Source organism: Phocoena phocoena, chromosome 2 (genome assembly GCF_963924675.1).
Source record: "Phocoena phocoena chromosome 2, mPhoPho1.1, whole genome shotgun sequence".
In the NCBI taxonomy this organism is placed as follows: Eukaryota; Metazoa; Chordata; class Mammalia; order Artiodactyla; family Phocoenidae; genus Phocoena; species Phocoena phocoena.
In genome coordinates this window covers 108,407,507-108,426,293 of record NC_089220.1, presented here as the reverse complement: position 1 = coordinate 108,426,293, position 18,787 = coordinate 108,407,507, and the positions used below count along the sequence as shown (strand labels likewise).

The 18,787-nt window shown below is 36.6% G+C and overlaps 1 protein-coding gene across 3 annotated transcripts in view; it reads left to right on the top strand.

The window, feature by feature from the left end:
• The window catches only part of DENND4A (DENN domain containing 4A), a 94,174-nt gene that overhangs the window by 32,943 nt on the left and 42,444 nt on the right, over positions 1 to 18,787 (top strand). For all 3 annotated transcript variants that reach the window (XM_065872013.1, XM_065872014.1, XM_065872012.1), the window contains exons 8-12: positions 2,592 to 2,736; positions 2,992 to 3,167; positions 7,337 to 7,437; positions 9,210 to 9,428; positions 9,984 to 10,129. In XM_065872013.1, the coding sequence (XP_065728085.1) occupies positions 2,592 to 2,736; positions 2,992 to 3,167; positions 7,337 to 7,437; positions 9,210 to 9,428; positions 9,984 to 10,129 (787 nt within the window). The remainder of the gene's footprint in view (positions 1 to 2,591; positions 2,737 to 2,991; positions 3,168 to 7,336; positions 7,438 to 9,209; positions 9,429 to 9,983; positions 10,130 to 18,787) is intronic.

The window sequence follows — 18,787 nt, the reverse complement described above, 5'->3', positions numbered from 1 at the left end:
GAGATTAAATGTCTTAAAGAGCACAGAAAAACTTTTACAATAGTGTTTAGTATTTTGTGTATCCATTTATTATGATTAAGTACATGCAACTATGTCTGTAGATTATGAAAACAATTTTTTTTAGCTTTAAATATCCTCTGAAGAACATTCAAATGCAATTAATTTTAAATTTAACCCCCAAATAAAAAGTTATTTATAAATACTAGCCCATGGAATAGAATAATGTATTTCATCACCTTAAAAGTTCAGAGAGGGCTTCCCTGGTGGCACAGTGGTTGAGAATCTGCCTGCTAATGCAGGGGACACGGGTTCGAGCCCTGGCCTGGGAGGATCCCACATGCCACAGAGCAGCTAGGCCCATGAGCCACAACTACTGAGCCTGTGCGTCTGGAGCCTGTGCTCTGCAACAGGAGAGGCCGTGATAGTGAGAGGCCCGCGCACCGCGATGAAGAGTGGCCCCTGCTCACCACAACTAGAGAAAGCCCTCGCACAGAAACGAAGACCCAACACAGCAAAAATAAATTAATTAATAAACTCCTACCCCCAGCATCTTCTTAAAAAAATAAAAAGTTCAGAGAGATTATGAAATACGTTTTTTCTTAAGTATCATTTCTTGAAATTTAATTAGCTGTGTAATTTTTCTAGCAGGGAAATAGTTACAATATAATTAAGTTATTTTGTAGCACATACCTAAGGGAGACCAGCTGCCATCTTTGACATTAATTTTATAAGAATTGCAGATTATTTCATCACCAGGTCTTGGCCCAGAGTGACCAGTGTTTTCTTTTTTTTTTTTTTTTTGACCAGTGTTTTCTTAACCTTTGTTTGAGCTGAGAATAAATTAGAAATACTGACTGAGACTACTTTAAAACAATTCTACATTACCCAAGAGCCTTTTTTTATTTTTTGGTAATGGCTTTATTGATATATAATTCACATACCGTACAATTCACCCAGTTAAATTGTACAATTCAATGATTACATTCACAGAATTCTGCAAATATCACTATAATCAATTTTAGAACATTTTTATAGCTCCAAAAAAACCCTGTACCCTTTAGCAGTTACCCTCCCTTACCCCTCCCATCCCTATATACACAAACACACACACACGCCCCCATCCCTATATATACAGACACACACACACACACACACTCACACACACACACTCCCCCTTCCCAGCCCTAAGCAACTGCTGATCTGCTTCTTTTGCTTCAGATTTGCCTGTCCTGGACATTTCATATAAATGGAATCATATAAAATGTGGCTTTTTGTGTTTGGCTTCTTTCACTTAGCATGTTTCCAATGTTTATCCACGTTATAGCATGCATCAGTTCTTCATTCCTTTTTATTTCCAACAGATATTTCAGTGTATGGATATACCACATTTTATTTATCCATTTATCAGTTGACAGACATTTGGGTTGTTTCTACTTTTGGGCTACTATAAATAATGCTGCTATGAACATGCACAAGTTTTTTGTGGGCATATGTGTTTATTTCTCCAAGGGACTTTATTAGTTTTGGTTTACTTTTAAAAAGTTAATTTAGTGAACCCAATTATTTAACATTATAAAGATGAAATACTGGTTAGCTTACTGAATCATTTACTTTTCTTTTAATTTTTTTAAAAATTTATTTTTTTAATTTTGACTGCGTTCGGTCTTTATTGCTGTGCGCGGGCTTTTCTCTAGTTGCGGCGGGCGGGGGCTACTCTTCATTGCGGTGCGTGGGCTTCTCATTGGGTGGCTTCTCTTGTTGCAGAGCACGGGCTCTAGGCGAGCAGGCTTCAGTAGTTGTGGCACTCAGGCTCAGTAGTTGTGGCTCGTGGGGCTCTAGCATGCAGGCTCAGTATTTGTGGCACACGGGCTTAGTTGCTCCGCAGCATGTGGGATCTTCCCGGAGCAGGGCCTGAACCCGTGTCCCCTGCATTGGCAGGCAGATTCTTAACCACTGCGCCACCAGGGAAGCCCAGAATCATTTACTTTGTTAGTGCAGTATTTTGTTACCATGTACAATGTCTAAGTTTTGATTATTAATTTGCTTTGTATGTGTGTATCATCACTTAGTAGCTCTTAATTAATATTATCATTACAATAGTAAAGATAATCTAGCTATTTGTAAATCCAAATTTTGAGATGTGTATTTATCTTAAGGAAGTTGGGCCTGTAAGTCACGTACGTTTTCTGATAATTACAGAGGAAGATGAGCCATGTTAAAAAAAAAAAAAACTTGCATTAAACGATTTGCTTTCAACCAAAGCACCCCTCTTATACATTGAATTCTTTATTTGAACATTATCTACATGGCAGATCTTTTTATGTAAAATGAAGCAGTTGACTTTTCATTTTCCATATTTAATACAACGCAGAAGAATCGAATGATTTCAGAACCTCATAAAACTTCATTATTTTCATAGTGTGTTTCTGATGCAGTGTTTTCCCTACATAAGAGCAACAGTCATGTTTAAAATTAAATATGTAATATGAACTATAATCCTACCCTAATCATGAACTTTTAAAAATTATTTTGGATAATGAGGTGTTTGAGCTCTGTTTTCTTTAATTATATATTTTTGTTTGGATTTATAGCGGTGGCAAGTTTTCAACACTACTTCAGAATTTAGGCCCTGAAAATGCTGTGACACTACTGGTGTTTGCAGTAACGGAACATAAGATTCTTATTCATTCCTTACGGCCTTCAGTGCTTACTAGTGTGACAGAAGCATTAGTGTCTGTGAGTATTTCTTATTGGCAATCAGTTTCATTTTAAACCTAATTATTCATATAATTTAAAGCTGTTTTAATGCTTAACTAAAATTCAGAGTGTAATGTATTTCAATTTTCTGGCCATTAACCCTAGTTGTAATTATTTAACAAGCATTATACTACTTTTGGTATAAATATTTAAAAGACAGTTTTTTGTGTGTGCTGATGAATTATGCTTCAGTGTCAAACAGCTAAATATTCTCTTATCTTTTATTTATCCAAGATGATTTTCCCTTTCCACTGGCCATGCCCCTATGTTCCTCTCTGTCCACTGGCTTTAGCAGATGTCTTAAGTGCACCATGTCCGTTCATAGTAGGAATTGATTCAAGATACTTTGATCTCTATGACCCTCCACCAGATGTCAGTTGTGTTGACCTAGATACCAACACAATTTCTCAGTAAGTTCGTTTTAATGATTCTACTTCCAGTAATTTACAACTTTGTAGTGTATGTATGTAAATGTATATTTTGTGAATGATAACTAGAATTCTTTTGAGCTATGTTGTTTTTATATTTGGGGTTTTTACCATCTTTGAATCAGTTCTTACTATACTTTGATGGGATAAGTTTAGTGTATTAGAGAAGGTTTTAATCCTCAGCTCTTTCAATATTTGAGAAATATTATAATCTTATGCTTACTTAGAAATTTAAGTAAGAAATGTAAGGATTTTATAATTTTCTCTCTCTCTATTGGAATAATATTTAAGTTGTAGCTAAGCTACTGGAACTGTATATTTACAGCCTTTTTATAATTCAGTGTTTTCTCTTGTATTGTTTATTTTCAGTTTAATCATACTTAAGCTCTTCAGGGAAGAGGAAATTGATGCAATACCACGTTGCATCCACAGGATATACTTAAAATAACTGCAAGTTACCCTATTAGTAAAGCCCAAAAGCTAGTATACCTTTTACAATTTAAGTACGTATTTGTGAGATAGGTTTTTCTCCATTTTTAAATAAGCATGTTTCATATTAAAGCCTTTTGATTTAATTCTGAAATCTTACATTAATTCTAGTATTGTTATATGTCAAAACCTCAACTGCCTAAACCATTAGAAAAGTTTAGCAAAAAATAATTTTCTTTTATAAGGCATGTATGCTTTCAAAAGCCTAACCAAGAAAATATGGGATGTACTTTGTGCATTAAAGCCATTTTATATATGGGATAAATAGCATCAAAGATTCTTTACCATGAACATTTCATACTTTATCAGAAATATTTAATTCTTCAAACATTAAATTTGTATCTTTTTTTTTGGCCAGTTGTTAATGTTACATGACATAATGTTTTTAAAAATTGAAATTCAGGGTGGTAAATAAGTATATACATTTTCTCTCTTTTTATACTTTTATACTTTTCCTAAATTTGTTAAAAGAATTTTTTTCTTATTATTTTAACTTTGTTTTGATCACTAATGAGTTAAAGAATCAAAGAAACATGACTTGTTTGCACTCATCAGTGGTCTTCCTTCTTTGTTTTATTGCCTTTCCAAACCTATGGGAAGACTAAACTAGTGAATTAATAGCTTTCTACTTTCCTTCATCCTGAATTTCTGGAGCCTCAACCTGAAATTTGAAAGAGAAATTTGAGTATGAAATTTGTGGTTTCCTTTTCCCTTCTCTGACTCATAAATACATATAATAAGGAATATATTATGAATGTCAAGAAATTTCTGAAGAAAGGGAAATTAATATCTGATATGTACTAGGCATAAAGCTGTATGCATAGCCTAAGGTATCTCATATTATTCTCTGTATTTTGTGAGGTAGTTTTTACTAACCAGTCTGACAGACAGATAAGAAAACCAAAGCTTAGATTTTTAAGTAATTTATAAAAAGGCACATAACTTAATACTGCCAGAACTGATTTTGAAACTATCATTGTCTGACTCTATAACTATTACTTCTGCCACTAATTACTGGCTTACTACTTATGCAATAGTAATCCTATAAATGGAACTCACTATGAATAAAAATGCAGAAGTCTGTCATAAATCCAAACTCAGGTACTAGATAAAATTCCTTTTTTTTTTTTTAATATATTTATCTTTGGCTGCGTTGGGTCTTCATTTCTGCGCGCAGGCATTCTCTAGTTGCAGCAAGCAGGGGCCACTCTTTGTTGCGGTGCACGGGCTTCTCGTTGCGGTGGCTTCTCTTGTTGCAGAGCACAGGCTCTAGGTGCTTGGGCTCAGTAGTTGTGGCTCATGGGCTCTAGAGCGCAGGCTCAGTAGTCGTGGCACATGGGTTTAGTTGCTCCGCGGCATGTAGGATCTTCCCGGACCAGGGTTCGAACCCTTGTCCCCTGCACTGGCAGGTGAATTCTTAACCACTGCGTCACCAGGGAAGTCCCTCGATAAAACTCTTCTCCCGAGCCAAGTTTTACAGTGATGATATCAAGGACAAGAGGAGGAAATTATGTGAGTAAATAATAGTAATTTGATGAAATGATACCAAAATACTGTTCATTCACTTATGCTACAGACATCTCTTGAGTGCCTTTTTGTTTTTTTTGGTTTTTTTCTAGGCACTGGGAATAGAAAGACAAACCAGATACACTCCTTTCTCTTAAGTTGCTAATCTAGTTAGCAAGGCAGGCACACACACAGTGAATGCTAAGGCACAGTAGTACTGTGTTTTAAAGTTTTAGCAAGAAAATAATGTCAAAAGTGTTTTTACATTGTGTTCTCGCTTTAATACAGGGTTCCATAGTCCTGGTCACATTATAGATGAAATAAAATCTCACAGCAGGACTTCTGCAGTTTGACCCTGCCCTATCTGTATTTTGTTATCATTGTGGAAAGATAGGGTAGATTCCAAGACAGTTCTTCTTTGTCAGCTTAAGCTTTCCCATCCACTCTTTTTTCTTTCAAAGTAATATTTGCCCTTTTTTTTCTGTGGGAAGTTTAGGGAACATTAAAAAAAAAAGTTCAGCAATTCCATTTCACACCGGTGCTATGATGTTGTCTTTGGTGGTTAGAACATAAGTGATTTACTTTTCTTCTCCTTTTTCTCTGCATTTTTCAAGTTTCCTAAAATGAGTATTTATTGCTTTTGAAATAGAAAAAATTTAATAAATAGAGAGTGGAATCAACAAAGCTATAGTTAAGTCCAAAAGCTTTATCATGTTTTATCACCATGCTCTTTTCTTCTCCTACTCCATATATAGTTTAAAGATTATGGGCTTCCCTGGTGGCGCAGTGGTTAAGAATCTGCCTGCCAATGCCCGGGACAAGGGTTCAAGCCCTGGTCCGAGAAGATCCTACATACCGTGGAGCAACTAAACCCATGTGCCACGACTACTGAGCCTGCACTCTAGAGCCCGCGAGCCACAACTACTGAGCCCACGTGCCTCAACTTCTGAAGCCCATGTGCCTAGAGCCTGTGCTCCACAACAAGAGAAGCCATCGTGGTGAGAGGCCCGCGCACAGCCACAAAGAGTGGCCCCCACTCGCCGCAACTAGAGAAGGCCCACACACAGCAACAAAGACCCAACACAGCCAAAAATAAAAATAAATAAAATAAATTTTTTTTAAAAAAGGATTAACTGTGTTGTAAAGGTTGTATAAAGGAGATTATAGGAGTTCATCTAGAAACAAAGATATCACTGTCAAGCTGATGTCCTCTTTTATAGTTATAAAAGTATTTTGGAGTGTTATACTTTATTCAAATAATCTAATATTTTTTACATTTACTTATTTATTATTTTTGGCTGTGTTGGGTCTTCGTTGCTGCACATGGGCCTTCTCTAGTTGCAGCGAGCGTGCGTCGCACGCTTTGTCGCAGTGCGTGGGCTTCTCGTTGCAGTGGCTTCCCTTGTTGTGGAGCACGGGTTCTAGGCACGCGGGCTTCAGTAGTTGTAACTTGCAGGCTTCAGTAGTTGTGACATGCGGGCTTCAGTAGTTGTGGCACATAGGCTTAGTTGCTCCGCGGCATGTGGGATCTTACAGGACCAGGGCTCAAACCCGTGTCCCTTGCATTGGCAGGCGGATTCTTAACCACTGTGCCACCAGGGAAGCCCAAATAATCTAATATTATAGATTATTTCTTTTCTGAAAGATACAAAGCTAAATTTTACTTATATTTTTAGGAAACTATTTGGATATACCGAAGTATTTTGATAAGCTTTATGGATAAGTTCATTGAAAGTTTTCTACAGTGCTTTGTCTTAGAGTATATAAGAAAAAATCCCCTAATAGTAGGATTTTCCCAGTATTTAGGTGTCTAAAGACTCTTAGATGAGATTAAGAGTAATGACCTCCACATTAAGTTTTGTAGTGATTTGCATGATTCCAAAGCAAGTGGAATTGACTCAGTATAAACATAAGTGTAAAGTTTTGAGCTATATTTAATACAGGGTTCTACTCTCATATAAATTAATTTTTAAGTATTAAACACTCCAATTTATCCCTGTAGTATTTTTCTTCTGTTAAGTAGAATATTTTGTATATTTTATTTTTGTTCAATGTGTTTTCTCTTTTCCCCTTTTTATAAATAACAGATATATACCCACCCTTGCCCCACCCCAAGTTAATCTGACAAATATATTATTGTTGTCATTTAATCTCAGAACTGGTGATAAGAAAAATGTAGCCTGGAAGGTACTTCCAAAGAAACCATGTAAAAATCTGATGAACACACTGAATAATTTGCACCAGCAGTTGGCAAAATGTAAGTGTATAATTTATTTAAAGGAAGTAAGTTAATCTGAAGAAAGGACTCCAACAACTTTGCCTTACTTGTAAAAGGATGGTGTTTACCTAAAGGAAAGTGGTTTTACAGTATTAAAGGCAAATAAGCATTAAAGCAAAATTTTTTAGAAGCTGAATGGGAGATTTACAAAGTTTATATTTTACATCATAATAAAATTCAAAAAGAGATTAAGGTGATTATTTTCAAATACTATGGAAAAATACTGGTTTCTACTTGTATATTTTCTTTATACATAGAATAGAAAGTTAGTTTTGAAAATCTAAGACAGATGGTTTAAATTACATTAGAAAATGCTGATGATTCTTGTGGGTTGAGAGCAAGGTCATGTGCTTTTCACCTTCAGTAGATCTTAATGCTGTGCTTACCTCAAGTAATTTGAAAATAGAGCTTGCCAAAAGCATTTGGAAATTAATTAAAGTGAAAATTGATTAGGATATGGAGAATTTCAGTTCAAAGCTTACAATAAGAGTATCTTGATAGTGATCCAGAATTACCAATAAGATGAATTAAGCCTTCATTTAACTAATCCTCTTGGTATTTTATACCAACAGTCCATTCAGGGTTCATAATTTAATACTTATTGTATAAAAAATGGTCAGTAATGGTACAGCAATATTTGAAGTTCTCATTTATGTATTAGGTGAAATATAAACATGGGAGGTTGCCTACATCCTCGAGGGTTCAAGGATGCCTATAGAATAGTTGGAAAGAGACATGGAAGAAGACAGTGTTTTCAAAGTAAACCTTATAACAAATAGATAATTTGGAAGTGGCTCATAAGTATTGGGATATGAAAAAATGACATCAAATAGAACAAATTTTATACTATGGAACAAATAAATTATGTATGGAATTTTTTAAGCTACTTAGTTAATTGCTTTCTAAAAATTCATGTGCTTCTTTTGAATAGCTGAGAAGTCCAGCAGCTTTTGTAGCAATATTTAAATATTATTAAAATAAGTGAAATAACCCATCTAGCTGTACTGAAGGCAGAATCTTACAGCTTAAAATTACAGGTTTAAACAGTACTGATATTGTTATTCAGGATTATATATCACTTTACAGCTTCAGAGCACTTTCACATACATTCTTTTGTCTTTACAACTGTGAAGATACTAAGTTTGAGGAAGGTAGCTTGTCAGAGATCATACAGTTAATAAGGATGAAGCTAGGATTAAAACCTAGGCCTTCCATTCCAGTGCCCACGTACTTTTACTTTTTTAAACAATAAGAACTCCAAAAGCACCTCCCTAAGATGATTTATTTTTTCTCATATTTTAAGAAGTTTTAAAATTTTGAGGCAATCACAAACTTTGTTTCTGTGACCTTTTGAGAATAGATGTCCCCATCATCTCCAAATGGAGTGTATTTCCTACCAATAAGTACATTCTATATCACTACAGTATGCTATAACCATGAAAATCAGGAAGTTAACATTGAGCATTACTACCATCCTTATCCTCAGACCAAATTCAAGTTTTGCTAGGGTTATATATTAAGGAGTTATGTAAACAAAGGGTTGAAGTAGCTTGAGCCCTTTTGAAAACACAACACATTTATTATTTTTCTCTCAATTTTATTGAGATATAATTGACATACAGGACTGTACAAGTTTAAGGTACGCAGCATAATGACTTGCATTACATATGCAATGGATTTATAATTGATACCATTATGAACATTAATTTTGACAGTTCTGGGGAAAACATTAACACTGTATTTCTTCACAGTGCAGCAGAGACCAAGAGACGATGGACTAATGGACTTAGCAATGAATGATTATGATTTTAATTCTGGAAAGAGGTTGCACATGATAGATTTGGAAATCCAGGAGGCATTTTTGTGTTTCATGGCCTCTATTTTAAAAGGTTATAGATCATACTTAAGACCAATAACACAAGCCCCATCTGAGACAGCCACAGATGCAGCCTCTCTTTTTGCCCTACAAGGTGAGTGACTTCATAGTACTACAGCTTTCATATTATTGAGCTTAACCTTGTGATGATTGCTTTTGGGGTTAGTAGCTCATATTTATCAAAATATACTTACCTATTTCAGGAGTATGTGAGTATCAACTCAGTTGGTAATCCATTTCCATCGGACTGCTTATTTCTCAGGCACATTAGATATAATCCCATTAGCAAAATATGCAGAAGAGACTATTTGAAAAGTACAGAGCTTCCTAACCATGTACCACTGCACTCTGTTGTGTCACAGATGTGTTAAGATATTGATGTGTTTAGCTTTCAGGGCAGCCCGGTGGTGTTGGGCAAGCAGAGGAGCCCCTGGGTTGGGGGATTTGAAAGATCTGGTTTCAAGTTCCTTTCCTGTTGCTATCTTTGTCAGGTTACTTCCCCTTCAGGGGTCTTAGTTTCTTTTTCTGCAAAATAGTAGGGTGTGGGGGGTATAGATGACATGGTTGATCTAGTTCCTTCTAGCTCAAAAATTCTCTGAATCTGTAAATGGTGTTATATATGCTAACATTACAAATTTATGTTGAACAGCTTTCTTAAGAAGCCGTGACCGGTCACATCAGAAATTCTATAACATGATGACCAAAACACAAATGTTTATTCGCTTCATTGAGGAATGTTCTTTTGTCAGTGATAAAGATGCAAGCCTGGCGTTTTTTGATGATTGTGTAGATAAAGTAAGTAATAGTATGTCTACAGTGCCATAACTTATTTTGTGTGACTATTGTAAATGTTATGAGTTACAGTTTCTATTTATAAATTAACCAGTTTTTAACAAAATTTACATTAATTCCATTTCATCACTGACCCTTTATTATGAAAGTTTCGGTGGCCTACTAGATGTTATAGACCACAACCTCTTAAGAGTACTTTGCAGGATTTTACCAAATTATGAGTTTTATTTTAGCAACCAGGTCTGTAACACTTCCTGTCCACTTACAAACTATGGGAGTTTTGTCCAAGCCTATGGACCTCTAACTTGATCATCCTTAATTTTCACCTCTCCTTTTGGTCTAAGGTGGATTGTCACATGCTTGAGAGTAGGTGTAGAACATAACATTTCACCTGAATATTTCTACAATTTGGGAGTGCAATTGTAGCATAAATTAAGTGAATTAATTCTATATTAAATTCATGTGTGAAACTTTTCCAGCCCCTGTAGTCCACTATCATTAGTGGGATAGAGCAAAGTGGGTATCCATGGTGGATAGAGAGGAGCTTGGGAAACAGTGGCTCAAAGAGGGGTGTCAAAACCTGAATGGAATAAACAAATGGGACCTAATGAAACTTCAAAGCTTTTGCACAGCAAAGGAAACCATAAACAAGACCAAAAGACAACCTTCAGAATGGGAGAAAATATTTGCAAATGAAGCAACTGACAAAGGATTAATCTCCAAAATTTATAAGCAGCTCATGCAGCTCAATAACAAAAAAACAAACAACCCAATCCAAAAATGGGCAAAAGACCTAAATAGACATTTCTCCAAAGAAGATAAACAGACTGCCAACAAACACATGAAAGAATGCTCAACATCATTAATCGTTAGAGAAATGCAAATCAAAACTACAATGAGATATCATCTCACACCAGTCAGAATGGCCATCATCAAAAAATCTAGAAACAATAAATGCTGAAGAGGGTGTGGAGAAAAGGGAACACTCTTGCACTGCTGGTGGGAATGTGAATTGGTACAGCCACAATGGAGAACAATATGGAGGTTCCTTAAAAAACTACAAATAGAACTACCATATAACCCAGCAATCCCACTACTGGGCATATACCCTGAGAAAACCATAATTCAAAGAGAGTCATGTACCAAAATGTTCATTGCAGCTCTATTTACAATAGCCCGGAGAAGGAAACAACCTAAGTGTCCATCATCGGATGAATGGATAAAGAAGATATGGCACATATATACAATGGAATGTTAGTCAGCCATAAAAAGAAACGAAATTGAGCTATTTGTAATGAGGTGGATGGACCTAGAGTCTGTCATACAGAGTGAAGTAAGTCAGAAAGAGAAAGACAAATACCATATGCTAACACATATATATGGAATTTAAGAAAAAAAAATGTCATGAAGAACCTAGGGGTAAGACAGGAATAAAGACACAGACCTACTAGAGAATGGACTTGAGGATATGGGGAGGGGGAAGGGTAAGCTGTGACAAAGCGAGAGAGTGGCATGGACATATATACACTACCAAATGTAAAACAGATAGCTAGTGGGAAGCAGCCGCATAGCACAGGGAGATCAGCTTAGTGCTTTGTGACCACCTAGAGGGGTGGGATAGGGAGGGTGGGAGGGAGACGCAAGAGGGAAGAGATGTGGGAACATATGTATATGTATAATTGATTCACTTTGTTATAAAGCAGAAACTAACACACCATTGTAAAGCAATTATACTCCAATAAAGATGTAAAAAAAAAATACAGCAATTATGGCAAAAAAAAAAAAAAAAAACCTGAATGGGTGAAGGACGAGCAGCCTAGCATGGGTTTTGGAGCCCATGCCTGGTGAGGAGAGCATCTATCCATGCAGGGGGTGGCCTAGCATGGGGGATCAGAGGACGAGCAGGATAAAGAACGTGTCCATGCTGGAGGACAGACTGTTTCCAGGAGTCAGAACCTAAACAGGATGCGTCCATGCAGACATGAGGACAGCACGGAGTGTCAGAGTCTAAGCAAGGCAAGGACAGTGTCCCCACTGGGTAGGCCCAGCAAATGGGGTATCATAGTTTAATCTGGATGAGGGAGATGTCAGCCTGGTGGGGCAGAGGGTTGGTCTGGAAGGAGTTGTCAAAGCCAAATTAGGGTGAAGGAGTCATATGCATGGAGGAGGAGTGGTGTTGGAGATGGGAGATTGTTACATATGGAGGGATTGATCAAATAAATAAGTACCAAATGTGTCTTATAAAAATGATTTTCGGGCTTCCCTGGTGGCGCAGTGGTTGAGAGTCCGCCTGCCGATGCAGGGGATACGGGTTCATGCCCCGGTCCGGGAAGATCCCACATGCTGCGGAGCGGCTAGGCCCGTGAGCCATGGCCGCTGAGCCTGCGCGTCCAGAGCCTGTGCTCTGCGATGGGAGAGGCCACAACAGTGAGAGGCCCGCATACCGCAAAAAAAAAAAAAAAGAAAAGATTTTCATCATGCAAGATGTAGAAGGAAAAACACTGCATTGGGAATCAGGAGAACTTTGATCTCAGCGTTCCTACTTGTGACTTTAGTCAAGTCATTTAGCCTTTCTGTGTTGTTTTCTTATGTACGTTTTAAAAGTATTGTGAGGAAAGATCATTATAACTGCATATTTCACAGTGTTCAGTGTAGTGTTGTGTGAACTATAAAGTAGGAAAATTTATGACGATTTTTATATTTTTCTGGTTTTTATTCCAGTTTGTAGATTAGTAGTTAATTTGGTTTTATTACTGCATGAGGTAGAAATGTTCAACTTTTGAATGACTTACACATATGAAGAACAGAAACAAGTTCAGAGCCTTGTGGAGGAATTTACACTTTCCTTCAAATTGGAACACCTGAGGGATGATTGATGTGGAGAAATACTGTTTCTGGTGCTGATAGAGAGTTAACAAGCTAAGATGCCCAGAAATATCCACCCTAGTCCTTGAAATGCTTTAGAATAGGGAAAAGATGGATATATGTCAGTATTTGCTTAGAACTCATAATTCATTTTCCCACAGAAACACTGATATGTGGTGATTAGCTGTAGTTCAGATGGTGCATGGCTACAGTGTTGTGTTACAAATATGTATTAAATTTCTTTTTGGTGGATTGATATTCTAACCACCTTTTAGGACATTTTTTAAAGTCCAAATTTATTGTAGTATAATATACAAACAATAAATGCACCTTTGAAGTGTGTAGTTTGATAAGTTTCGGCAAATATAGATTTCCATGTAACCATGACTCCAAAACAAAGAACGTTTCTGTCACCCCAGAAAGGATATTGTTTGTTTGTTTGTTTGTTTGTTTTTGCAGTACGTGGGCCTCTCACTGTTGTGGCCTCTCCCGTTGCAGAGCACAGGCTCCGGACGCGCAGGCTTAGCAGCCATGGCTCATGGGCCCAGTCGTTCTGCGGCATGTGGGATCTTCCTGGACCGGGGCACAAACCCGTGTCCCTCGCATCAGCAGGCGGACTCTCAACCACTCCGCCACCAGGGAAGCCCAGGATATTGTTTTGAGGGGAAATTCATTTTCTGTATTTTGAATAACCTATTTGTAGACAGACTTTTTTTAATTTTTATTTTTTTAAAATATTTATTGGACTTCCCTGGTGGTGCAGTGGTTAGGAATCTGCCTGCCAATGCAGGGTACACAGGTTCCCACATGCCACGGAGCAACTAATCCCATGCACCACAACTACTGAGCCTGCGCTCTAGGGCCTGGGAACCACAACTACTGAGCCCACGAGCCACAGGATACACGGGTTCCCACATGCCACGGAGCAGCTAATCCTGTGCGCCACAACTACTGAGCCTGCGCTCTAGGGCCCGGGAACCACAACTACTGAGCCCACGAGCCACAGCTACTGAAGCCCGCACACCTAGAACCTGTGCTCTGCAACAAGAGAAGCCACCGCAATGAGAAGCCCGCGCACTGCAACGAAGAATAGCCCCCGCTCGACACAACTAGAGAAAGCCCGCGTGCAGCAACAGAGACCCAACGCAGCCATAAATAAATAAATAATTAATTTAAAATTTATTTATTTATTTATTTATCTGGCTGCACCGGGTCTTAGTTGCGGCACATGGGATCTCCATTGCCACGTGCAGGAGCTTCGTTGCAGCATGTGGGATCTAGTTCCCTGAACAGGGATTGAACCTGGGCCCCCTGCATTGGGAGCACAAAGTCTTAACCGCTGGACCACCAGGGACGTACCTATAGACAGACTTTTAGAACTCTGCCTTTTTGTAAGTTGAGTTCTGCCTGCTTAAAGCTTTGAAATCCTGTTTATTTTGAGAATTAATATTATAGCTCCTTGATAGTTTTGTCTTCATTGCAGCATTGTACTAAGAACATGGTTTTCAGTATTTTAATCAGATTTTTAAGTTTGCCTTATTTGGTGCTTATAAAGTTAAATATTAATAGAATAAATAAACAGAAAGGTGTGCTTTAAATAGAAAAGGTGTACAATGAATAAAAGAGTATGCTTTAAAGAATAATTTCTCTAAATCCCTTTTTACAGGAATAATTGTTTTGGTTTTTGTAAATAAAAATGATGTTTCTGACCAGCATGTACCTTGAAGGTTTTTCCTCTATCGTGCTGGGCTTCCACTGGTCACCTGTATGTACTCACTAAGCTGCGATTGTGAACAGTGGCATGTATTTGGGTAACAGTTGTTCCTTGTGCCAAGTCAACTGAATCATAAGGGACCAAATTTTTGCTAATAGCATGCTTTAGCCAATAGATTTATTAATCCATATAGGAATACTGAATTAGTTGGAAAAATCCAGTTAACAGTGCAGAAGAGAGAAATGTTGTATTGTTCCGTTTTACTTTTTGCTCATTTTATGTGTCTTGTTTTCACAAGTTTGTGTTTCAGCTAAGAACTCATAGTATCACATGGTTTAAAAAATACTCATTAGGGCTTCCCTGGTGGCGCAGTGGTTGAGAGTCCGCCTGCCGATGCAGGGGACATGGGTTTGTGCCCCAGTCCGGGAAGATCCCACATGCCGCTGAGCGGCTGGGCCCATGAGCCATGGCCGCTGAGCCTGCGCGTCCGGAGCCTGTGCTCCGCAATGGGAGAGGCCACAACAGTGAGAGGCCCGCGTACCACAAAAAAACAAACAAACAAAAAAACTCATTAATGTTGTAAGGCATACATGACATAATTTTGCAAGGTACTTAGGGTATCATGTTCTAAGGAGGATATTTTATTACTGATAATTACTATATTATATTGTCTAGGATTTTCTGAAAATAGGTCACCTGTTATTTAGTTGATAAGAGTCAAAATGCGAGGCGTGACTGGAGTGATTGCTTAAAGAATATAAATTCTGAGAAGTCTCAAAAAAGAAACAATCCAATTAAATGTGTAATTATTATTTCTAGGCAGATTGTTTTCCTAAAATGCTATTTACCCATTCAAAGTCTAGATTCAACAAAATATCACTTATATATAATGGATTAATGTTATACTTAAAGATTTTGATGATTCCTAAGAAAATCAAAACTGAAAATAAACTCACTAAAACATAGTTACTTGTATTTGCTTTATTACAATTCAAGGAACTGTTTTATTAGAGAAAATAACAAAATGTAACAAAATCCAAAATTTATCTTTTTTTAGTTAAAATTGATCTTATTTTATTTGTGATGTCATAAAATATATCTTAATAACCTTCATATATAGTGAGAGTAGAGGTTAATTGTATTCCTAGTATTATTAAGCAGAACTCTCTGAAATAATAAATAATTACACAGTGCTGTTACTACTTTTCATATTTTAATACCACAGTTTAAGTGCATTCAGCACAGCAAGTCAGTGCTTACTTTTAATCTGTAAATGGTTTTTGAATATCAGTAATACTTTTAAACTAGACATTCGTGTGGGGTTTTTCCTTAGTTGAGTGACCTTAAGCTTAATTTTTTAAGTGAACAGATCCCCTTACCTCTGGCAGTTTAGCTATGAAAATTAAGTAATATTAGATGTGCATTAAGTGCTTAAGATTGAGCAGAATCCATGACTAAGATTGAACAGAAATTAGATACATTCCTCTTTTGATCTTAGCCTATCCAAACAGAAAATATTTGACCAACTTTTAAAAAGCTGGAGTGAGTAATCCTGAATAGGAGTAAGAAAAACAATGTATGAAAATTATTTGAGTTTCATTTATGACTAATTTAAGAACCATGTGTTCTTGTTCTTCATATGATTGTATTTTAAATCCTTACAATCTGTTCCTATAGGATGCAGCTTAACTAAAAGCAGTTTTGTGCAACAAATAGCCTGGTAAGGTTTTTCTTGGTTTCCCAAGCATTCCTCTGCAGTGTTTTCTGAGCATTTTAATGTCTTGTGAAAAAATATGAAGAGAATATGAAAATTATTTTAATTTTATCCTGCCATGGGTGTTGGATTTCTTTTTTCTCCCAGTAGAGACAGATGTCACTGTGCTTTCCAAAAGACAGAAATGCCCAACTGATAAATGGAGGATTTATTACATGGCTGTTTTTGTAATGTTGAAATGAGATTTTATTGGTAGACAAGATAGGGGAGATATCTTTTACCAAGGTACTGAATTTACAGAGCACAATTTTAATATTTTAGTAGACTTTACAATACTTAGAATTAGAGTAGTTGTCCATGTCCACAGATTTTTTTCTATGCAAGCAAAGACACAGGTCTGACAGGGAGAAGCTGATAAATAAATAAAAATTTAAAAGCACCTGGTGCTCACAGACAAGTAGTTCTCCTATAATGTTACATTATGGAGACCGGAGTAGTTTCCAGCTTCCTTTCCAATGACCTTGGGTATTTGTTGGACCAGAATAACCTTTTTATTCTAGTCCATCTCTTCTACTTCATTATCATTGCTGCCCTTATAATTTCATTTACCCCATTTCATCTGCATAAAAATGTTTGTATAGAGAGCTTCTCATTTGCTTTTGGGTTGTCCATGGATACCATATCCTACTAAGGGATACGAGTGATTTTGAGTTATCATTGACATGTTCCTAGTGTTGTTTTGTAAAGTAACAGGAAGTGTGGAAAATAAAAGGGAGGAAAAACTCCATAAGCCCAGTACCCTAATATCCACTTTACATTTACTTTCAATGTTTTTACATAATTATAGTATACTTCCTAATTTTTTACATAACCAGATCTTATAAACATTTTTATATGCTGCCAAATCTCTAAAAAGTAAAACATAGCCTAGTTTAAAAAGTCAAATGATTTTACATTTTTTCCCACCCCTAGTTTCTTTTTTTTTCTTTTTAATTTTTATTGGTGTATAGTTGATTTACAATGTTGTGTTAGTTTCAGGTATGCAGTAAAGTGAATCAGTTATACATATATCCACTCTTTTTTTTGTTTTTTTTAAGATTCTTTCCCATATAGGCCATTACAGAGTATTGAATGGAGTTCCCTGTGCTATACAGCAGGTTCCTGTTAGTTATCTATTTTATATATAGTAGTGTGTATATGTGAGTTGCAATCTCCCAATTTATCCCTCCCCCCCCATCCCATGGTAACCATATGTTTTTTTTCTATATCCGTGCCTCTACTTATGTTTTGTAAATAAATTCATTTGTACCCTTTTTTATGATTCCACATATAAGTGATATCATAGGATATTTGTCTTCCTCAGTCTGACTTACTTCACTCAGAATGACAATCTCTAGGTCCATCCATGTTGCTGCAAATGGAATTATTTTGTTCTTTTTTTATGGCTGAGTGATACTCCATTGTATCTATGTACCACATCTTCTTTATTTATTCCTCTGTTGATGGACATTTAGGTTGCTTCCATGACCTGGCTATTGTAAATAGTGCTGCAGTGAACATTGGAGTGTATGTATCTTTTTGAATTATGGTTTTCTCCAGGTATATGCCCAGCAGTGGGATTGCTGGGTCATATGGTAGTTCTGTTTCCCACCCCTAGTTTCTGTTCCCAAAGGTAAGCACCTTCTCTTTCAGCCATTTCATCAGCCATTTTCCTTAAGATTTCCAAATAATGTGTTGTCATTGCTGCTTATTGTTTTATATATTATCTATTAATGTCATATTTACCACCATCACCAAAATTCTCCCAGTGTAGCTGTTCAGATGGTTGTTCAATGTTAATATTTTTATCACTGTATATAATCACAGGTAGACCATATATATATATTGTAGTTAAATTTCCTTTTATGTATGGACTTTTGTTTTCCCTGAAGTTAATAATTGCTATATTTCTTGTTTTGTGTGTATTATTAATTCATCTCCAAACTCTTCTATGAAGGTAAAAAAGCTAAAATCTCTCAATTTTTCTAATACTAAGTAATCTGTCCGTTTGGTTTTTGTTTGTTTGTTTTTAAATTCTTGCTGGAGCTTTCCATCTTTGTGTTCCAGTCTGAACTGACTGCTTTCTATCTAGTCTGTCATTCTGGGATTTTCCTTCACCATCATCTTGGAATTATACTGACCTCTCTCCGGATTTGTATCCCCTGCTTTCTGGCTTCAATAACTTCTTTCTTGGTTTATTTCCTCGTTATGGTGAATCACAGCTTTCAGTAGTTTAGTGAGAAAGAGTACATGGGAGATACATTTTTTGATGCCCTGCCTGTTTGCAAATTTCATTATTCTGCCTTAATACTTGAATGCTAATTTGGTT